At 47.4% G+C, this 23,895-nt stretch overlaps 1 protein-coding gene across 1 annotated transcript in view; it reads left to right on the top strand.

The window, feature by feature from the left end:
* The window catches only part of LOC144672334 (Fc receptor-like protein 2), a 36,942-nt gene extending 14,111 nt beyond the window's left edge, over positions 1 to 22,831 (top strand). Inside the window, exons 4-13 of the mRNA XM_078534186.1 lie at positions 118 to 396; positions 1,355 to 1,633; positions 4,589 to 4,876; positions 9,937 to 10,041; positions 12,425 to 12,455; positions 14,085 to 14,176; positions 15,063 to 15,128; positions 15,626 to 15,691; positions 17,443 to 17,474; positions 22,652 to 22,831. Of these exons, the coding sequence (XP_078390312.1) occupies positions 118 to 396; positions 1,355 to 1,633; positions 4,589 to 4,876; positions 9,937 to 10,041; positions 12,425 to 12,455; positions 14,085 to 14,176; positions 15,063 to 15,128; positions 15,626 to 15,691; positions 17,443 to 17,474; positions 22,652 to 22,780 (1,367 nt within the window). The 3' untranslated portion in view covers positions 22,781 to 22,831. The remainder of the gene's footprint in view (positions 1 to 117; positions 397 to 1,354; positions 1,634 to 4,588; positions 4,877 to 9,936; positions 10,042 to 12,424; positions 12,456 to 14,084; positions 14,177 to 15,062; positions 15,129 to 15,625; positions 15,692 to 17,442; positions 17,475 to 22,651) is intronic.
* Positions 22,832 to 23,895: the final 1,064 nt, after the last annotated feature.

The following is a 23,895-nucleotide window of genomic DNA, read 5'->3' as shown; positions in this document are numbered from 1 at the left end:
ACAGACAGACAGACAGACAATAAACCTGCACTTATTACGAGCATCAGGTATCGATCTGACTCTGTGATCAGAGCGGGGGTAACTGTCCATCCCACTTATCCCCCATCCCTTTCCCAGAGCTCTTCTCCACGCCGACGCTGAGGGCTGAGCCGGCCACTGACGTCTTCGAGGGGCAGCGGTTGAAAGTCGCCTGCCGTGTGGCACGCAGCGCGGGAGACATCGGGCTTCAGTACTCGTTCTACAGGGACGGGACGCCTCTGGACTTCCACGCCAGCAGCGTCGGCGAGCGCACGGGGGTGGCTTCACTGCAAGTCTCGGGGAGCTACCACTGTGAGGCCGATGCTCCGCGCCGTGCTGTGCTGAAGAGGAGCGCCGGTGTTCACATTGCAGTCAAACGTGCGTATGACCAATTGCAATTAGTTCATTTTCCTCTTCAAGTTAAAGAGTTTTGATAAAAAACAAAAAGCTACTGCGGATGCTGGAAATCCAAAACAAAAACAGAATTGACCTGGAAAAACTCAGCAGGTCTGGCAGCATCGGCGGAGAAGAAAACAGTTAACGTTTCGAGTCCTCACGACCCTTCGGCAGAACTGAAGTATAGTTAGGAGAGGGGTGAAATATAAGCTGGTCTAAGGTGGGGTGGTGGGGGGGGTGGTGTGGAGAGAGAAGTTGGGTGGGGGGGGTGGTTGTAGGGACAAGCAAGCAGTGATAGGAGCAGATAATCAAAAGATGTCACTAGACTAAAGGATCAAAGAGGTGTTGGAGGCGGCGATATTATCTAAGAAAAGTGCTAATTAAGAATGGATGGCAGGACACTCAAGGTACAGCTCTAGTGCCGAGGTGTCAGCTGTGGCTCAGTCCATAGCACCCCTCGCCTTTGAATCAGAGGTTTGTGGGTTCATGTCCCACTCCTGGAAAACCAAGAACTGTGATTGTACTCGAAAGAGTTGCAATCTGTGACTGTTGATAACTTGAAAGAGTTTCCTGGAAACCAAGAACTGTGATTGTACTCAAAGGAGTTGCAATCTGTGAATGTTGATAACTCGAAAGAGTTTCCCGGAAACCAAGAACTGTGATTGTACTCGAAAGAGTTGCAATCTGTGACTGTTGATAACTCGAAAGAGTTTCCCGGAAACCAAGAACTGTGATTGTACTCGAAAGAGTTGCAATCTGTGACTGTTGATAACTCGAAAGAGGTTTCACTCTATTCTTAAGCCAAGCGCCATTGAGCGTGGTTGACCAGCTCCTTGGCTGCTTGGGGAATGTTGCTGTTCCTATCATTAGCGTGATGGGTCCAAACTAAGTGTAGACGCGGTGGCTGGTGAACCAAACCTCCTGTCCCTTTTCTTTTCAGAGGCGTTCTCCAAACCCACGCTGAAGGTTGAGTTGGGCGCTCGTTCGTTAACGGGGCAGCAGTTAAAACTGACCTGCGTGGTCCAAATCTTTCGCCCTAGTCTTTCTTTGAGGTACACATTTTCCAAAGATAGCCAAGCCCTTGATGCTGCGCCAAGGGAAAGCTCTTACGTTTTGGAGGGAGCTCGGACGAACGATTCAGGGGTTTACAACTGTGAAGCGAAGGCTGTCGACAGTAAGGTGAAGAAACTGAGTAACCAGGTTCTGGTCACTCTCAGACGTAAGTGTCATTTATGGAGAATTATTATTAATATTATTTCCTGTGTGTGTCTGTGTGCAAGTGTGTGTGTGTGTGTGTGTTTGTTTGTGTGCGTGTGTATGCCTGTGCATATGTGCCTGTGCATATGCATGTGTCTACCTGTGTGTGTGTGTGTGGAATTGTGTGTGTGTGTGTATGTGTGTGTGCCTATGCTTATGTGTGCCTCTGCGCGCGTGTGTGTGCCCCTGTGTGTGTATGTGTGAGCCTGTGCGTGTGTATGTCTGTGTGTATGTGTGTGTGCCTGTGCGTGTGTGTTTGTGTATGTGTGTGTGCGCGCGTGTATGTGTGTGTATGTGTATGTGTGCGTGTCTGTGTGCGTGAATGTGTGTGTGCCTGTGCATGTGTGTTTGCGTATGTGTGTACGTGTGTTTATGGGTGTGTGTCTGTGTGTGTGTGTATGTGTGTGTGCGTGTATGTGTGTGTATGTGTATGTGTGCGTGTCTGTGTGTGGGAATGTGTGTGTGCCTGTGCATGTGTGTTTGTGTATGTGTGTGTCTGCATGTATGTGTGTGTATGTGTATGTGTATGTGTGCGTGTCTGTGTGTGTGAATGTGTGTGTGCCTGTGCATGTGTGTTTGTGTACGTGTGTTTATGGGTGTGTGTGTGTGTGTGTGTATGTGTGTGTGTTTGCGTGTATGTGTGTGTATGTGTATGTGTGCGTGTCTGTGTGTGGGAATGTGTGTGTGCCTGTGCGTGTATGTTTGTGTATGTGTGTACTTGTGTTTATGTGCATGTGTCTGTGTGTCCATGTGTGTCCGTGTGTGTATGTGTATGTGCGTGTGTGCGCGTATGTGTGTGTATGTGTGTGTATGTGTGCATGTGCATGATGGTGTTGTGTCAACATCATTGGATTCGCAGTCTTGACGCCCAGCTTCACGCTCTGGGAAAATAGATTCATATCCCACCACAGCAGCTGGAATAACTTCAATTGAGTTAATAAAAATCTGGATCATATACCTAGTCTCAGAAGCGGAGGCCATGAAAGTAGCATTGCTTATCGTGAGAACCCACCGGGTTCACTGATAGCCTTTAGGGCAGGGAATCTGCCATCCTCACCTGGTCTGGCCGACCTGCGACTCCCGAATCACAGCAATGCCGGGGACTCTTAACTTCCCTCTGAAATGAGCGAGAAGGTCACTCAGCCCAAGAGCAATTAGAATGGGCAACGAATGCAGGCCTTGCCAACGACAACCACGTCCTATAAAAAGGTGATAAGATAAAGTATGGATCTTGCATATAAGTTACAAGCTACATTAATAGAAAACGAGCAACGCTGATCCACATGAGAGACATGGTCACACAAATCAACAAGGTACAGGTCAGCAACGAGGGCTAAAAGTACGGGGCTCATCACTTCCATTATTGTTACCTTGCCTGTTACCTCTTAGGGTGCAGTGATGAGGTGAATTTATTGCCTCTGAGTGTTAAGATAGTTATGAGTAATTATAATTGTATAGTCAACAGCCTGAACTGAGCTTAGAACTTCCTTTGTGTACAAGGAAGTTAATGCACTGAATGGATGTTTTTCAGATTGGAGGAAAGTTTGTAGGTGGAGCTCCTCAGGGGGTCAGTGTTGGGACCCTTGCTCTTCCTGATGTATATACATGACCTAGACTGGGGTGTGCGGGGGGCATGATCTCAAGATGTGTGGATGATACGGAGGTTGGAAATGTTGTCAACTGTGACGGGGGAGAGTCTGGAACGTCAAAGGGACATAGACATGTTGGTGGATTGGGCAGGCAAGTGGCAGATGAGGTTCAATGCAGAGAAGGGTGAGGTGATTCATTTTGGCAGGAAGAATATGGATCGACAGTATAAAATAAAGGGAGAAACTCTAAAGGAGGTGCAGGAACAGAGGGACCACAGTGTGTACGTACATAGGTCATTGCAGGTGGCAGGACATGTGGAGAGAGCAGCTAATAAAGCGGATGGTATCTTAGGCTTTATTAATAGGAGAATTGAGTACAAGAGTAAGGAGGTCATGTTAAACTTGTATAAGACTCTAGTTAGGCCTCACCTGGAATACTGTGCAGAGTTCTGGGTGCCATACTGGAGGAAGGATGTGAACGCATTGGAGAGAATACAGAGGAGATTCAAAAGAATGATTGCCTGGATGAAGAACTGTAGCTATGAGGATGGATTGGAGAGGTTGGGGCTGTTTTCCCGGGAGAAAAGGAGGTTGAGAGGAGAGTTGAAAAAGGTATTCAAGATCCTGAGGGGTCTGGACAGGGTAAATAATGAGAATCTGTCCCCACTCAAGATAACACCATGAACTAAAGGGCACAGATTCGAAATCATTAGCAAAAGGAGTCAATGTGAGGTGAAGAAAATCTTATTCACCCAGAGGTGATCAAACTTCCTGAAAGGGTGGTGGAGGCAGGTTCGATCGAGGAATTCAAAAAGGGAATTGGGTTGTTACCTGAATAAGAGAGAATGTGCAACGTTAGTGGGGTGTAAGGCAGGAGAGTGGGACTAGGTAGAATGCTGTTTCGGAGAGCCAGTGCAGACTCGATGGGGTGAATGGCCTCCTTCTGCACTGTAAAGATTCCTGTGATACTGTGATTTGACACGTGGAAAGTGCGCCATTGTATTGACATAGAGCAGCCAGTATAGTGCCAGACAATTGCCGAGCCCCCTCTCTTTGACAGATAGTGCCAGTATAAATAAAGACTCAGACTCATCTAGTCAGCTGGCCTCACCGGATTACTATAGGATTCGTAGCATTTCCAGAATCATGCTATCTCCTGTTAATAAAAACGGTTGCAAAGACACAGGATTGAGACAAGTCCCAAATATTGGAGTGTCAAAATAAACAATAATGCCTGCTGGAGTGACAACGGTCTCACTAGACCCTGTAAGCAGCTCTACAAATCCCAGCAAATCCAAGCACAAACTAACTCTTGGATGTATCCACAGGAATCCCTGTGTCAAAACCGGAATTGATTGTACAACCCGGAGACAAGTTGACAGAGGGCGACACAGCGTCCATCACCTGCTCCGTGTCCAACGGTTCCTCTCCGATTACTTACACGTTCCATAAAAACTTCAACAAGGAACTCCATAGCGAGACGTCCAACTTGACCAGAATTACTTACGGAATCTCTAAAGTCAACGAAAGCTCGGAAGGGAATTACAGTTGCAGCGTTACAAATGATGGGACAAAGCCGTTCCTGCAGAGCAATGTCGTGACAGTTGCGGTGGTAGGTGAGTCAATGCCAGGACATCGTTACAGCTGAAACACGTGAGGCAACGGCAGGTCAGCGCGAGTATTGTATTTCGATGTCCCAACATATTAGCAATGTTCAAATAACCACCGATTATGACACAGCCGATGGTAAAGGCTGAGTTATCCAAATCCCAGAGGGAAACGTGAAACAACTGTCATAACCCACTTTGCAATTGGCTTGTTTTGAGATGCAGGCTTTGATTTCAGTAGTAATAAGACCACTGAGTCTCAAGGTTCTTTTTTTTTCCGTAAAACTAAATTAAACATTTATTAATACTAGAAAGCACGGACATATGTCTACACAATTACCACTACAATAACTACAAAAATACCCTAATTAATCTGACTCTCATTACACCCCCATTAAGGCAGCAGTAAAACTCATAGATTTAAAAAGATCTCAGGACAAGCACATTTGACCTTACGCGTTCAAAATGAGGTTCCTTGCAAACGTAGTTGCAGGCTTACAGGCTGGATAGATCTAAAATGCCTCTGCCTTACACACACAAATTCTTTTCTGTTTATACCTAGCGTTTCCTTTGTATGTAATTTTTCCATTGTGTGACTAGGTTTGTAATTTCACCTCTTCTACCAATAGCATCCTTGGATTCCCCCAATTTTGTTAGTAGGCTGAGAATAAATACATTGATTGGTATCTTCCAGCAAAGTGCAAGATTTCCCCCGCATCTTGAATGGTTGATTCAACAAATGCAGATGTACCCCCTTTGACACCTTTGTTCCTAAACTTCCCCATGTTTACCTAATTACTATTTCGAACCTACTTCTTTCTACACATCAAAAGCAGCTGGCTTTAATCCACTTAAGGCACACACACACACACACACACATAGGCACATACACCGCTAAACTGTATTTAGAAAAACATTGATAACATTACAGACATTAATCTCTTCATGACACGCCTGAGTTACTTTGTAAGACACTCAGACCAAGGCATGCATTTGTCTCATTGTCACAACCCATGTTCTCTTTAACTGTTCCTTGTAGTGCGCAGGATACAAACTCATCTGGACCCTTCTTCTTTGTCCGTGAGCAGTTTATATTTCAAAATTCGGTGAGCATTCATGCTGTTGTGAGAGACCTGTTCCATTTCGTTGTGCAGCACAATCAATATCGCTGCGTCGACTGGCACCTTAAAGAGATCGTTGCTCCCCTCCCACTTGCCCCTCTCCTCGATGCTCCCATTCCAATTCCACCTCTAAAAAGGGTTGAATGGGCATCTCTTCTAAGAGGTCACAGTCTGCCCTCAGGTGCCCCCATCCACCCCTCTTCCCACTGCTCCTATTCACTTGCTTTCTTCTCTTCAACATCCCAAGCCGCTCTTCTCACGCTTCCCAACATCTATCCCATCGCGCATCCTCGAGTTGCCTCCCCTTGCACGCCCCTCACCGAACTCTTCGCTCTTTCTTTCTGGCATGAGCCGGAAATTTCAGGGGGAATTGCAAAGAGGCAGGAGGACTTTACACAGCTTAAACAGCAGGAACACGATCGTATACAACCTTGGAAATACATTCACCTCGCCAGCGTTAAAAGGAAACTCAACACAATGTTGCCTCCCATCAGCTGCACATTGAAGTTGGCTTCGTCAGTTGACACGTTGTTTTCTGGCTGACATATGCCTGTGTTAAAGGTGCATTCGGATTACCCACGCTCCACATGTGCGATCTGTAGCACATCCGGTATCAGAAGACTACGACCAGAAAGCATTTGGTGCCGATTGAGATTAAATCCAATGATTCGCTTCACTCCACCCAGTTTGTGGCCGCGTGGGCGCTTCTAGCTGGATTAGCTCGCTGGCCTCTCAGCTTCAAGACCCTGGGTTCGTATCCCGCCCCAGGGGTTGTTAGCCCCACACGCGCTCTCACAATCTCAGTCTCACACTCACTGTCTCTCGCACACACACAGTCTCTCTCTCATACACACACGCTGACTCAAACACACACACACTCCCTCTCTCACACACGCACTCAGTATATCATACACACACACACTCACACACTCTCTCTCTTACTCACACACACACTCACACAAACATACTCTCTTACTCACACACACACTCTCTCTCTCACACACACACTCAGTATATCATACACACACACACTCACTGTCTCTCGCACACACAGTCTCTCTCTCATACACACACGCTGACTCACACACACACACGCTCACTCTCTCACACACACACTCTGTATATCATACACACACACACTCACTGTCTGTCGCACACACAGTCTCTCTCTCATACACACACGCTGACTCACACACACACATGCTCACTCTCTCACACACACACTCTGTATATCATACACACACACACTCACTGTCTCTCGCAGACACACTCTCTCTCATACACACGCTGACTCACACACACACACGCTCACTCTCCCACACACACTCTGTATATCATACACACACACACTCACTGTCTCTCGCACACACAGTCTCTCTCCCATACACACATGCTGACTCACACACACACACGCTCACTCTCTCACACACACTCTGTATATCATACACACACACACTCACTGTCTCTCGCACACAGTCTCTCATACACACATTCTGACTCACACACACACACGCTCACTCTCTCACACACACACTCTGTATATCATACACACTCACTGTCTCTCGCACACACAATCTCTCTCTCATACACACATGCTGACTCACACACACACACGCTCACTCTCTCACACACACACTCAGTATATCATACACACACACGCACACTCTCTCTCACACACTCACTCTCTCTCTCACACACACACTCAGTATATCATACACACACACACTCTCACACACACACTCAGTATATCATACACACACACACTCTCTCACACACTCACGCTCTCTCTCACACACTCAGTATATCATACACACTCACACACACACTCTCTCTCACACACACACTCAGTATATCATACACACACACTCACACACACACTCTCTCACACACTCACTCTCTCACACACACACGCTCAGTATATCATACACACACACACTCACACACTCTCTCTCACACACTCACTCTCTCTCCCACACACACACTCAGTATATCATACACACACACACACTCTCTCTTACTCATACACACACTCTCTCACACACACACTCACTCTCTCTCTCACACACACACACTCTCTCACACACACACACTCAGCCTCTCATACACACACACACTCACACACACACTCTCTCTCTCTTACGCACACACACACACTCTCTCTCACACACACGCTCACTCTTTCATACACAGACACACACTCTCTCACACTCACTCACTCTTTCTCATACACACTCAAGCTCACACTCACTCACTCTCATAGACACACACACATGCTCACTCTCTCTCTCTCTCTCACACAGACACATACACTCTCACTCACTCTCTCGCACACACACAAGCAGCCACCGGTGCACACAATCCAGCCTGTATTGGTGATGGTCCCTCCCCCTGGTAAATGAGGAGGATTAGTGACAGGATGGGCATATGGGCTGTGAAACCACCTGCCATGTCCCAGAAGTGATAGCTGATATGAAAGATGACCAAACAGCATTGTGGGGATCCCCTGGAGCATGGGAACACCTGAGAGAGGAGGAGCTGCATGGGCCTTCCTGAGGACCAATGTGAACCGATGAATGTGGTTCAGGGAAGAGTCCTGATTCCCCTGTGGGCAAGAGGTAATCCGTTCGGTCTATAAGTTCCAGCCAGCTCAACCACTTTACTCTCTCCAAAGTTGGCTGCTCCTTCAAATAGGGCTTCCACCTCTCCCACCCTCACTGTTCCAGGCAGTGCACCCAACCCACCCTCACCCCCGCGATTCCTAACCGCTCTCTGCATGAATAAGTAAAAATGTCTCTCATCATTAATTCATCTGACAATCGCCCTCAATCTGCGCCACCCCTGGTTCACAAACCTTCCACCAATGGGAACAGTTTGACTTATCAACTCTGCACAGGCCCCTCATGGTTGTGAAGAATTCTATCAAACCCCCTTCCACGCTTCTCTTACCAGGGAGAATGAGCCCGGTTTTCGCACCTCCTCTCTTTCTATCCTCATCTTAATTTGATTTCAAATCCGAAACAGGTGGCAATTTTCAGGTTCGGCAGTGAATTAATCCTCTAATCCTTCCGCATTGGGCTCTACCCCCTCCAGTTCCCGTGGATGGCGCTTTCCTGATGTGGAATACCAACAGTACCGGAGATTTCAGCCGGGGACCGCTTCCTCCTCCAATGCCGGGTGAATGTCGGCACCGAACCCCGTTTCCACTGGTACTTAAACAGCCAAAAGCTGTAAAACAACAACGAACCACGTTACTTGAACAGCAATGGGAGCCATCTCGCTGTTAATTCATCCCAGACAAGACATGGGGGGTGATATCAATGTGTGGCGACCAACAGTGGTATCAATGGAGGGATATTTAACGCCAGCAGCAATCTCATCCATGTCGCTTTGGCAGGTGCAACACTGGTGATACCCGATCTGATTTACTGCATCATTTTATTTCAACAAAGCAAACAGTTTTCGTTATGCACCAGCTCGACAAAAGATGCCTGTGTCGTGGTAACTTCACTGAACGGGTAACCACAGAATCACAGAATCACACACAGTGCAGAAGAGGCCCTTTGGCCCATCGAGTCTGCACCGACACGTGAGAAACACCTGACCTACCTACCTAATCCCATTTACCAGCACTTGGCCCCCTAGCCTTGAATGTTATGACGTGCCCAGTGCTCATCCAGGTACTTTTTAAAGGATGTGAGGCTAACCCGCCTCCACCACCCTCCCAGGCAACGCATTCCAGACCCTCACCACCCTCTGGATAAAAAAAGTTTTTCCTCACATCCCCCCAAACCTCCTACCTTTTCCTCACTGTGAACTTATGTCCCCTCGTGACTGATCCTCATAATTATCAAACAGCGATTTGATGAATGCACATGTTGCCGTGTTGGATATGCTGTGCATTTCAGCGTATCACGTTAGTCATCGATATATATGTCTATTTGATTCCAGCACACAGCTACACACTGGCAAAGGCAACAACAGCTCTTCCGCTTCTTCTGATTAGCGCCGCCATAGTTGCATTGGCTTTCGTTAAGCTTCGGAAGAAGAGCCGAGGTGAGTGGGGCCGAAGGGTCAAGTGCGTCGGTGGTCACTTGATGTTAATGAGGAACGGGAAGTGAAAAGTTATTTGCCGTGACATTTGGAACAGTTAAAGAACTGAGTTGCTGGCGTGAGAAATATATGCCGCATTCAATTCTGCACCTCAGGACTGACAAACCCTACCTATCAATGACTGTTCACTTGTTAGAACAAAGAACAAAGAAAAGTATAACACATGAACAGGCCCTTCAGCCCTCCAAGCCTGCGCCGATCATATTGCCCGTCAAACTAAAACATTTTTCAATTCCGGGGTCCGTATCCCTCTATTCCCATCCTATTCATGTACTTGTCAAGCTGCCTCTTAAACCCCACTATCGTACCTGCTTCCACAACCTCCTCTGGCAGCGAATTCCAGACACTCACTACCCTCTGCGTAAAAAACTTGCCCCGCACATCTCCTCTATAGTTTTCTCCTCTCACTTTAAATCTATGCCCCCTAGTAATTGACTCTCCCACCTTGGGAAAAAGCTTCTGACTATCTACTCTGTCCATGCCACTCATAATTTTGTAAACTTCTAACAAGTCACCCCTCAATCTCCTAGTGAGAACAATCCGAGTTTCTCCAACCTCTCCTCATAGCTAATAACCTCCAGGCCAGGCAGCATCCTGGTAAACCTCCTCTGCACTCTCTCCAACGCCTCCATATCCTTCTGGTAATGTGGCGACCAGAATTGCAAGCAATATTCCAAGTGTGGCCTAACCAAGGTTCTATACAGCTGCAGCATGACTTCCCAGCTTTTATACTCAATACCCCTGCCGATGAAGGCAAGCATGCCATATGCCTTCCTGACTACCTTATCCACCTGCACTGCCACTTTCCGTGACCTGTGGATCTGTACACCCAGATCCCTCTGCCCGTCGATGCATTTAAGGGTTCTGCCATTTACTGTATAATTCCTACCTGCATTAGACCTTCCAAAATGCATTACCTCGTATTTGTCTGGATTAAACTCCATCTGCCATTTCTCTGCCCAAGTCTCCAATCGATTTATATCCCGTTGTATCCTTTGACATCCTCTTCACCATGTGCAACCCCTGCATCATTAGTGTCGTCTGCAAACTTACTAATTAGCCCAGTTACATTTTCCTCCAAATCGTTTATGCATACTACAAACAGCAATGGTCCCAGCACTGATCCCTGCAGAACACCACTAGTCACAGCTCTCCATTCAGAAAAGCACCCTTCCACTGCTACCCTCTGTCTTCTATGACCAAGCCAATTCTGTATCCATCTTGCCAGTTCACCTCTGATCCCTTCTGTACCAGTCTGCTATCAGGAACCTTGTCAAAGGCCTTACTGAAAATCCATGTAGATAACATCCACTGTTAGTGCAGAGCGTGTGTGTTGCTGGTAAATGAGACATGAAAACTCTTTGCCTGCGTGATTCAGGAGAGGGGGAAATACCAGATTTCAAAGGGGTCAACACTTTATACTGTATGGGGGAAAAGGTGGCTGATTGGCTGGCGAGGGGAGTTTGATTGGCCGAGGCCTTGCCATGGAGACTGCACCAGGGAAATGCTATCCCCGAAGATCTTGCGTGATTTAAAACGTAATTTCGACTCCGATTGGTCGATACGTTGCCATGGGGGAATACATCAGGGAAGGGTTGCAGCGCCCCGTGCTTTTGGACGCGATTGGGCAGCACCAACTGAGCAATCTCGAGTGTGCTAAGAAATGCGCTAAACGCCGCTTTACGATCATTAGTCGAGCTCGCAATGTGCCTTATTAGCGTGTGCTAGAAGCTAGTTTTATTCACTTGCAGGGTCCTGTACTCTGCAAACAGAAAGAATGTGCCCAGGCATTGTGCCTTTTTTTCAAAAGCATGGCGGACAAGTGCTCCCCATGGCACTCCCTCGACCAATAGGAGTCAATGCACCTTGATACAATTTTACCAAATACCTGGGAAGTAACTGTTCGCTGGTGCATTCTCCATGGTTACGCCTCGACCAATCAGAGTCCGCCCTCCAACCAGCCAGCACCCTTTTGCCGTGCAGTAATATTGCTGTTCCCTTCATAGTTGTCTATTTTGCGTCTCTCCTGATGGGTGCAATGCAAAAAGCTTCGACAACATGTCTCCCATTGTGTCCAGCATTATTTAAGGTTAGCAGAAGTGAAAATTAGACGGCGGAATTTTAATACAAGGATTCCAGGCATTTTTTGTGCCATATTGTTTACTTTAATACGTTGCTTTGTGAATGATTATAATTGGGATCAATTGAAATTTTTTGCTGTTTGGAAATTACTTAAAGAAACGCAAGGCATTTTCTTTTTTAGGCAAATAGGTTCCAATATTAGTTGTACGTCTTGCTGAATCACACTTCTCCCTATTTTAACCAGGTAACTCTGCTGATGTTTGCACGTCACAGGGGTAAGTGTGAAAACATTGAAAGCATCAATCATATTGAGCGTGTAAAAGTCATCTCGGGCCCCGATGTGGAGGAGGTGTCTTACCCCCCCAATCAGACTTTTTAAACTCCTGACTTGCAAATTAGCCAGGCCACGAGATCAGGCTCGGCCTCAGTTAACCGCTTAACGGCTTTATGGCCATTCTTACAACGCTACGCATTCGGTAACCTATCGGTCAAGTGATGGAACGCACATAAATGTGACGTTACAAGGAGGGATATCTATAATCACCCACGAATGGTCAGATCAGCACTGATTGTAGTCTCCCATTGTCGACCAAGTAACCTCGCTCTCTTTGCTGCAATACATCACTTCGGTGGCCGCCTTTAGTGTAGGACACGTTACACCAGTCTGCGTTATGTTCTGAGGAAGCAAAGTTTGCTTTGTGTTTGTGTTGAGCAAAGTTCAAGTCCACCGATTTTGCCCATCTTCCAGGTATTGAATCTCAGTTATCGTCTTCTGGCAAGCAGTGAGTTGTAATCGTTCCTGTTTAAGAAAGGACGCACTCATGTTTGGCAGAAGCTCCCCGTTAGTGACGTTCTCGGCCGACCAACACCGTCTGGTTTCGATATGAGAAAAGCCTCAAAAAGAGCATCTTGCAATTCAGAAAACCTGAGGAGGTCGAGCGCCTTCCCATCATCCCTCCTCCCGATACCTTAAAACAAGCTTAAGCGCTCCATATCCGATCAGAGAACCCGCTGAAGTCTCAACCGTAGCTGTTGTCCTTCCTTCCACAGGTTCCATATACCCCTCAGTGGAAAATCTTGCCTGAACTGTATTTGTCACCAATCCTTTCCAACCGACTGTGACAGAATATCACAGATGGAACATTAACCCAAAAAATGAATGCTAGGCGTTTGCCATTCGTTGGTTAAGCCCGAGCTGGGCTTTTTGCTGCCTATTTGAAGGAGCAAACTCTATGTTAGCTGCAAAGCTCCCTGAAAGGGTAGAAATATTCCATGGCAGCACCTTACGGTTAGTGAAGGAGCCCAGGTATCGGGAGAGGCTGGAAACCACAGGGTTTAGTACCTTGGAGTATGAAACGGATCGGAGATAGCCCAGTAGAGATTTCCAAGATGGTGACGTGTGTCGACAGATGAAATAGAGCAGAGCATAAATGTTCCTTCCAGCATTTTTGGGGGTGACTGCACCACAAGGACTGCAGCGGTTCAAGAAGGCAGCTCACCACCGCCTTCACAAGGCGGGCAACTAGGGATGGGCAATAAAAGCTGGGCCCAGCCAGCGACGCCCACATCCTGTGAATGAATTATATATATATATGTTTTTAATGTGCAAATTCTAGGAGTTATTCAGTGAAAGTCATTGGATTAAAACATAAGGGGGAAAAAAACATGTGCATAAGTGTTTTTCACTTGGCGGGTGAAGTTGTCGGGAATCTCTAATGTCGACGTTGCCAGGAGTTCATGACTTAATAACGATGTTACAAGGGATTCGCCTGGCACTTGAGGTTGAGTAACTGACTGGCTTGTGTGCAAATGCACGGCGGTGAAACCGATCACGATTGTCCTTCCGAGTTCTCGATGCCTTATTCGTTCACACCTGAGAGCATTTTTTTTTTCCTTTTGAGAAGTGAGGGGACTGGAGATAGACCCCGACCCTCGAGAGAAGAAACATCCGCAAGCGATGTCGGACATCCCGCTGCAAGATCAAACCAGAGTGATGGTAAGCCTGAACTGATACACGTGACTACATGTTGTAGGCATTCCCCCCCACCCACCCACCCGCCCCCTCTCCCCACGGGACTATTGGTGCACACGTTCAGCTGATATCACACCATAACATCAGTAAAACATGCAAAGGAGCGGTGATGCCTCTGTCGCTGGCATCCATGTTGAACGCTATGGCGGGCGGAGCGTGAGCGCATCACAGTCGATTCCTTCATCCACATGCAGACAAAACTCTGCACGGTTGGCTGTCTGTCCTTAGTGCCCGGATATGCCAAGCATCGTTTGAGGTTAACACATGCACAAAAAAAAGCTTTGTGCTTTCCAGTTGTAGAATCGTAGAAACTAGGAGCAGGAGTAGGCCATTCGGCCCTTCGAGCCTGCTCCGCCATTCGTTATGATCATGGCTGATCATCCAACTCAACAGCCTGCTCCCGCTTTCTCCCCATACCCTTTGAGCCCTTTCGCCCCAAGAGCTATATCTCTATGGGTGCCTATCTTGCCTATCGCCTGCCACCTGTGTCCACCTGCCCATCCTTCCGTCCTTCCATACATCCGCCTGTCTGTCTCTCTGCCTATGGTCTGCCGTCTATGACCGCCCATCCGTCTATCTATCTATCATCTCTTCTCTGTATGCATGCAACTAACAGTGCAGTTTGTCCGTTTGTATATACTTTATCTTCATCTCTCTTGCTCTCCCACTCTCCCTCTCTCTTTCATGTGTATATCCATATGATACATGTGTATATATGTTTATATTTTATATAGACATATTAACATATACTCACATACACACATTCACGTGCACACACAGCATCTGTATAACATCTATTGCTGCTTCCTGATCGCTAATTTAACTTTTTTTTTCCCTCCCTCCGATTTAGCTGATACCGAAACTGATGCCAATGTGTTTTATTCTGTTATCGCGGTCACGACTTCAACCAACGCTGGTAAGTGATGTCCATCCTTGACAGCTGCTGCCAAGTGAGATGATAAAGACATTTCCAGAATTTCAATTCCTGTTTTTTTTTTCTGTTGAGATTCACTTGTTTCCGATCATTTCGGGGCGGTTTTAAAAAAAAAAATCCACAAACAAACATCACCCAAACGTTTCAAATGTATAAGACTTCGGAGCCAAAAAAGTGTGAAACCTTTCAGAGTTTGGAAGGCTTGTCACACAGGCTTCTCCGCACTTCCTGCACTACAACTAACGGTGCAGTTTGTCCGTTTGTATATACTTTATCTTCATCTCTCTTGCTCTCCCACTCTCCCTCTCTCTTTCATGTGTATATCCATATGATACATGTGTATATATGTTTATATTTTATATAGACATATTAACATATACTCACATACACACATTCACGTGCACACACAGCATCTGTATAACATCTATTGCTGCTTCCTGAACGCTAATTTAACTTTTTTTTCCCTCCCTCCGATTTAGCTGATACCGAAACTGATGCCAATGTGTTTTATTCTGTTATCGCGGTCACGAATTCAACCAACGCTGGTAAGTGATGTCCATCCTTGACAGCTGCTGCCAAGTGAGATGATAAAGACATTTCCAGAATTTCAATTCCTGTTTTTTTTTTCTGTTGAGATTCACTTGTTTCCGATCATTTCGGGGCGGTTTTAAAAAAAAAAAATCCACAAACAAACATCACCCAAACGTTTCAAATGTATAAGACTTAGGAGCCAAAAAAGTGTGAAACCTTTCAGAGTTTGGAAGGCTTGTCACACAGGCTTCTCCGCACTTCTTGCACTACAGCTAAAGAAAAGTGAAAATTAACTCATATTTGCAGAACAAAACAGAAAGTGATACTTCCCCCCCCCCTCTCCCTCCACACCTTTTGTGTGTCTTGAATGCAGAACACGCGGTTTAAGGCAAACCATAGAGGTTAGGATAGGGGAGATGGGACATGAGCCATCATTCCCGAAAAGGAAGCGTGACATTCGGGCGGGATCAAGGTGCCTTAGGCATGATTTGAACATCTATGTGTTGTCTAAGGCAGCCGACCCAAATGCAAGAGGCAAACTGACTTCAAAAATGATCACACCGACCATTGACTCAATGTGACCTCAGTGACGATAGCAGAAAACGGTGCATGTGTCACCGAGTGTCGGGTCTACATCTCCCTCAATTTCACTCTCCTTTGAATTCAACGGAGAATAAAGTCCACGTGTGCCAACGCTGCGGGTGCCGCAGCGGAGCGATTGAGGCTTGAATGCAGGAAGGGTATTTCAGTAAATTCGCGCGGATGACAGGAAAATTGGTGGGGTGGTAAATAGTGAGGAGGGTAGCCTCAGATGACAGGAGGATTATAGACGGGCTGGTCGGATGGGCTGATCAGTGGCAGATGGTATTTAATCTAGATAAGTGTGAGGAGATGCACTTGGGCAGGACAAACGAGGCACGGGAATACACGATGAATGGTAGGACCCTGGGAAGTACCGAGGATCAGAGGGACTTTGGTGCACATGTCCATAGATCCCTTAAGGGAGCGGCACAGGTAGATAAGGTGCTTAAGAAGGCATATGGGATACTTGCCTTTATTAGTCAAGGCATAGAATATAAGAGCAGGGAGGTTATGCTGGAACTGTATAAAACGCTGGTTAGGCCACAGCTAGAGTATTGCGTGCAGTTCTGGGATCTGCATGATAGGAAGGATGTGATTGCACTAGAGAGAGTGCAGAGGAGATTCACCAGGATGTTGCCTGGGCTGGAGAGTTTTACTTATGAGGAGAGATTGGATAGACTGGGGTTATTTTCCCTGGAGCAGAGGAGATTGAGGGGGGACATGATTGAGGTGTATAGAATTATGAAGGGCATAGATAGGGTAGACAGGAAGGAAATATTCCCCTTGGTGGAGGGATCAATAACCAGGGGGCATAGGTTTAAGGTAAGGGGCAGGAGGCTTAGAGGGAATGTGAGGAAAAATTATTTCACCCAGAGGGTGGTGGGAATCTGGAACTCACTGCCTGAAAGGGTGGTAGAGGCAGAAACCCTCATAACATTGAAGAAGTATTTGGATGTGCACTTGCCATGCCATGACATACAAGGCTATGGGCCTAGTACTGGAAAATGGGATTAGAATAGTTAGGTACTTGTTTGACTGGTGCAGACTCGATGGGCCGAAGGGCCTTTTTCTGTGCTGTAGACCTCTGTGACTCTATCTTAAATCATCAACGCTCACGATTTGTTGGTTCGTTTCTACTCATCCAAGTTCCCAGCAAATTTGAATTTCGCCGCTTTACTTACAGGTATCGGTGGTGACGCCTCCAGATGGGATCAGGTAAGTTATCTGTACGGGGTTTTGGGGGAAGAGGGGGGTGGAGGGAGGGAATCAGCTGACACTCGAAGCAAGACATTAGATACCATAAACTGAAATGTTCTAGCCATGTAAATACTGTGGCTACAAGAGCAGGTCCGAGGCTGGGAATCCTGAGGCAAGTAACTCACCGCCTGACTCCCCAAAGCCTGTCCACCATCTACAAGGCACAAGTCAGGAGTGTGATGGAATACTCCCCACTTGCCTGGATGAGTGCAGCTCCCACAACACTCAAGAAGCTCAACACCATCCAGGATAAACAGCCCCGCTTGATTGGCACCCCATCCACAAACATTCACTCCCTCCACCACCGACACACAGTAGCAGCAGTGTGTGTACCATCTACAAGATGCACTGTAGGATCTCACCAAGTCTCCTTAGACAGAACCTTCCAAACCCGCAACCACTGCCATCTAGAAGGACAAGGGCAGCAGACACATGGGGAACACCACCACCTGCAAGTTCCCCTCCAAGCCCCTCACCATCCTTACTTGGAAATATATCGTCCGTTCCTTCACTGTCGCTGGGTTCAAATCCTGGAACTCCATCCCTAACAGCACTGTGGGTGTACCTACAGCACAGGGAAAAAGTCCTGGAGCTCCCTCCCTAACAGCGCTGTGGGTGTACCTACACCACACGGACAAAATCCTGGAACTCCCTCCCTAACAGCACTGTGGGTGTACCTACACTACAGGGGCAAAATCCTGGAACTCCCTCCCTAACAGCACTGTGGGTGTACCTAGAACACATGTACAAAATCCTGGAACTCCCTCCGAAACAGCGCTGTGGGTGTACCTACACCACAGGGACAAAATCCTGGAACTCCCTCCCTAACAGCACTGTGGGTGTACCTACACCACAGGGACAAATTCCTGGAACTCCCTCCCTAACAGCACTGTGGGTGTACCTACACCACAGGGACAAAATCCTGGAACTCCCTCCCTAACAGCACTGTGGGTGTACCTACACCACAGGGACAAAATCCTGGAACTCCCTCCCTAACAGCACTGTGGGTGTACCTACACTACAAGGGCTGCAGCGGTTCAAGAAGGCAGCCCACTTTCTAATAGGGCAACTAGGGATGGGCAATAAATGCTGGGCCCAGCCAGCGAAGCCCACATCCCATGAATGAATAAAATATATATATATATATATATATATATATCGGCATGGCCCAACTGACAAGGCTTGCGTGTGCTCTATAAAACAACTCTTTCATGCTCCAGGGCAAATCACGTCCAATTATTCTTTTCTATTACCGGACATTGGATTGAGATTGAGATTGCTTCTCTGGCGGACATGTGGATCTTCCCTGCATAACATAAAGCGGCCAATTTTCATCTGGCAGTTGCTATCTTTGCCAGTTGTGAGTTCCAACCACCAGTTCCTCGAACCCTTTAATTCTGTTTTCGAAATCGCCCCTAAACTGCAAACATTGGCCTGAGCCCCTGAAGTAGGAGGAGCAACAGGGCTTAACCCGCCTCCATCACAGTAGAAAACCTGTTGTTATTTGTTTGCAGAACAGTCATGGCCAACTGAAGTTTAATCCCCCACCCCAGGAGTTTTGCCAATGAGCGCTTGTTGAAACTTTGCCAGTGAATTGTTCATTTACTTTCTGATCACGAGGTGTCAGCTGTGGCTCAGTTCATAGCACCCTTGTCTTTGAATCAGAGGGTTGTGGGTTCATGTCCCACTCCTGGAAACCAAGAATTGTGATTGTACTCGAAAGAGTTACAATCTGTGACTGTTGATAACTCGAAAGAGTTACTTTCTGATCATAATTGCCCGTTAAGGAGACGCGAGGCCATAATGAACTCGGCATTCTTCATTGACCGTGTGGAGGTGATAGCAAACTGCCTTCTCCAATCCCCTGCAGTCCACGTGGTGCAGGCACGCCCACAACCCTGTTAGGAAAGGGGGCTTTCCAGAATTGAGCCAAGGGGTTATGAAGGGACAGAGATGTATTTTACCCAACTGATTCCTGGGATGGCGGGACTGACATAGGAGGAGAGATTGAGTCGATTAGGATTACATTCGCTGGAGTTCAGAAGAATGAGGGGGGATCTCATAGAAACCTATAAAATTCTAACAGGACCAGAGAGGGTAGATGCAGGAAGGATGTTCCCAATGGTGGGGGGAGTCCAGAACCAGGGGTCACAGTCTGAGGATATGGGGTAGACCATTTAGGAATGAGATGAGGAGAAATATCTTCACCCAGAGAGTGGTGAGCCTGTGGAATTCATTACCACAGAAAGTAGTTGAAACCATAACATTGTATGTTTTCCAGAAGGAGTTAGATATAGCTCTTGGGGTGAAAGGGATCAGGGGATATGGGGGGAAAGCGGGAGCAGGCTATTGAGTTGGATGATCAGCCATGATCATGATGAATGGTGGAGCAGGCTCGAAGGGCCGAATGGCCTACTCCTGCTCCTATGTTTTTATATCCTCTATGCGAGGATGGTGTGTGAGCTGAAGGACAATGTGCAGTTGCCGCTGTTGTGATGTTGCTGCCCTTGTGCTAATAAGATTGAAACATATAAGATGCTGAGGGGTCTTAACAAGGTGGATGTGGAGAGGTTGCTTCCTCTTGTGGGAGAATCTAGAACGAGAGGGTCACGGTTTAAAAATAAGGGGCCTCCCATTTAAAACAGAGATGACGTGAAATTTATTCTCCCAGAGGCTCCTGAGTCTTTGGATGTCTCTTCCTGCTAAGGAGTTGGAAACAGAGTCTTTGAATGTTTTTCAGTCACGAGGGGACATAAGTTCAAGGTGAGGGGCAGGAGGTTTAGGGGGGGATGTGAGGAAAACTTTTTTTACCCACAGGGTGGTGAGGGTCTGGAATGCGCTGCCTGGGAGGGTGGTGGAGGCGGGTTAGCCTCACATCCTTTAAAAAGTACCTGGATGAGCACTTGGCACATCATAACATTCAAGGCTATGGGGCCAAGTGCTGGGTAAATGGGATTAGGTAGGTAGGTCAGGTGTTTCTCACGGGTCGGCGCAGACTCGATGGGCCGAAGGGCCTCTTCTGCATTGTGTGATTCTGAGGTGGATAGATACTTGGTAAGCAAGGGGGTGATAGGTTATCGGAGGGGGGGGGAGGTGGGATGCGGATTTCAGGTTACGATCAGATCAGCCACGATCTTATTAAATGGGGTAGCAGGCTCGAGGGGCTGAATGGCCTCCTGCTCCTTGTTCGTATGTAAATTGCAGAGGGTTCAACCTTCACAGGTGCTGTAGAAGTGGTAGATGTCCACACTGCAGCCTGGATGTGTTAGTTCATTTCCAACCATTCTATTTAGGGATTCTAATTGACTACAAGAGCAACATCGATAAGAAGCACAAGTATAATGGTGTGACCACTGGGGGACTGGGGGCGGGAAGAGGGAGGGGGTGGTGGGGATAATGGGCAATGCGACCGGACGAGCAATTCAGAAATGAGCAACAAATTCAGGCCTTGCCGGCGACGTTCACATCCCTCAAAAGGATAGACATAACGAGAAGAAAAGACGCGGCATGTTCACTATGTCTCGCACTGGTCAAGTGTCAATTGGGTGGAATAGGGTTGAACGTCAATGAAACACCTCCAACGATTCCCTGTTGAATTCCATTATCACTTCGGCTTCATCAGCGTCAGGTTGCAACACAAGAACGAAGAAAGCGGAGCAGGAGTAGGTCATGCGGCCCATCGAGCTTGTTCCGCCATTCGGTGTGCTGATCGCAGGTTTTAACTGCACTTTCCGGTCCGCTCCCCGCGACTCTCGATCATTCCCCAACATCCCCCCCTATCCCAGCCGCAAATCTGTTGAGCTGTGGGTTAAAGGTGCCCCCAGCGGCAGAAGCGTCAACCACGGGCGGAATTTAACGCTCCCGCCGCATTTTCCGCTGTCCGTCGAAACGGGGCTGTGGGGTCGTGACCTCTCGGGGGCTAGGTTGGGTACATTTTGGCACAAAGGGGCCTGAGGGACCTGCAGTGAACCAGGGGTGGTGTTTTACGACAATCGATGATAGTTTCAGGCACGGAAAATTGCTGAAATTACCCTTAAATTCCGGAGTTAGGAACTGAACTTAATTTCCACCAGTGGCGTCTGGCCCCACCTCACCAGAGCATCAGCCTGGATATCGAGGCTGGTCGTCCAGTAACATCACCGCTGCAGCACACTATCGCAGAATCACAGAATCACACACAGTGCAGAAGAGGCCCTTCGGCCCATCGAGTCTGCACCGACACGTGAGAAACACCTGACCTACCTACCTAATCCCATTTACCAGCACTTAGCCCCATAGCCTTGAATGTTATGAGGTGCCAGGTGCTCATCCAGGTACTTTTTAAAGGAGTGAGACTAACCCACCCCCACCACCCTCCCAGGCAGCGCATTCCAGAACTTCACCACCCTCTGGGTAAAAAAGTTTTTTCCTCACATCCCCCCTAAACTTTCTGCCCCTCACCTTGAAATTGTGCCCCCTCGTGACTGACCCTTCAACTAAGGGGAACAGCTGCTCCCTATCCACTCTGCTCATGCCCCTCATAATCTTGTACACCTCGATCAGGTCGCCCCTCAGTCTTCTCTGCTCCAACGAAAACAACCCAAATCTATCCAACCTCTCTTCATAACTTAAACGTTTCATCCCAGGCAACATCCTGGTGAATCTCCTCTGCACCCCCTCCAGTGCAATCACATCCTTCCTTATAATGTGGCGCCCAGAACTGCACACAGTACTCCAGCTGTGGCCTCACCAAGGTTCTATACAACTCCAACATGACCTCCCTACTTTTGTAATCTCTGCCTCGATTGGTAAAGGCAAGTGTCCCATATGCCTTTCCCCCACCCCACTAACATGCCCCTCCGCCTTCAGAGATCTATGGACACACACGCCAAGGTCCCTTTATTCCTCAGAACTTCCTAGTGCCATGCTGTTCATTGAATACTTCCAGGTAAATCCCCTCCCTCTCCAGTTTCACTAATTAATCGAATTTTAATTTTCAAAACTGCTCTGGTTAGGATTTGGTCTCACGCCCCAGGGTCAGTAGCCCTGGCCGCTGGATCATCAGCCCTGCGACGTTACCACAGAATCACACAGTGCAGAAGAGGCCCTTCGGCCCATCGAGCCTGCTGACCTCACCCGATATTCTTTCATTTCAGCCAAAGCAGGAGGGTCAAGCCGACTATTCGGTCAGCTACGCCGCTCTTCGTCACGGGAAGAACGGGGGAGATTTGCCAAGAGACCAACTGGACGAAGGGCGCATCTACGAGAATCTTCCAAGGAACTAACAGCGAGGCTGGAAGAAAAGAGGAATGCATCGATGGGGTAGGGGCTTAACCAAAAAAAAAGGGGAAAAAAATAGTTTTTCAGATGGGGGACGCTCTCCTTCTGAAACTGACCGAATGTTTATTATCCCAATAACTCCACTCGGGACAAGCCTGCCTCAATATTGATATCAGGCCTCGGACATCACCTACTGTCCACTTCTAACTTGAGTCAGTGATGCTGCTTCAGACCCCCTTGGTTAAAATCTGTACAGTTTCACTCTAAGGGCTGATAAGTTGAATGCCTCCTGCCAACTTATTTTGGGGAAACTCTTTCAAGTTATCAACAGTCACAGATTGCAACTCTTTCGAGTACAATCACAGTTCTTGGTTTCCGGGAGTGGGACGTGAACCCACAACCCTCTGATTCAAAGGCGAGGGTGTTATGAACTGAGCCACAGCTGACACCGGGGTAGGGGGGAGAATAATTCGAACTGAGGGAATTCCCTGTTGGACATTTCCTTGCCCTGCTGGGATGTCCCAGAATTCTACGCGGAAGACAGCCATTGATTGGTTACAAGCACTTTTGGCGACGCTAGTGCATGTGAAGGATAATTGGCCTTAGATGGTAACGCATGTCATCACAAGGGTATAACTCAGCCGCGACCATGGGGCGTGCAATGCAATGCCTAGGGCATGTTGCTCCACAACCATGGATAGAGCCATAGGGCTATTGTGACTCGCCTGTCACAGGGACCCTCTTAGGTACACACAAGACGATGAGCACCTATTAACAGGCTGAAAGAGAAGTGAACAGAGTTTCATACTCTTGAACCAAAACGGGCAAGAGGATGCACCATTGCTTGGAAGGGTGCAGTTCTGCGAAAATTTAAAATACAGACAATTTATATCCTTCGAGTAAATGTGTTGCTTCCGCTTTCAGTCTGAGTTGGGTCGTATCTTCATTCTTGATACAGGCAGATGCACAGTTTTCAATTAATAGCTCAGCTGATCGCTTTTATTTTTGTCCCGAATCAACCCGGCTCCTTTTCGCACGTCCTCTTTACTATTTCAGCCAATCTCTTTTCGTATTTTCTCTTTGATTATATCTTATTTTCTATTTTTTGTTTACTTCCCCA

This window comes from Cetorhinus maximus, chromosome 38, assembly GCF_964194155.1.
Source record: "Cetorhinus maximus chromosome 38, sCetMax3.hap1.1, whole genome shotgun sequence".
Taxonomy (NCBI): Eukaryota; Metazoa; Chordata; class Chondrichthyes; order Lamniformes; family Cetorhinidae; genus Cetorhinus; species Cetorhinus maximus.
The sequence above is the reverse complement of the archived record's forward strand: the minus strand, read 5'-3'. Positions and strand labels throughout refer to the sequence as shown.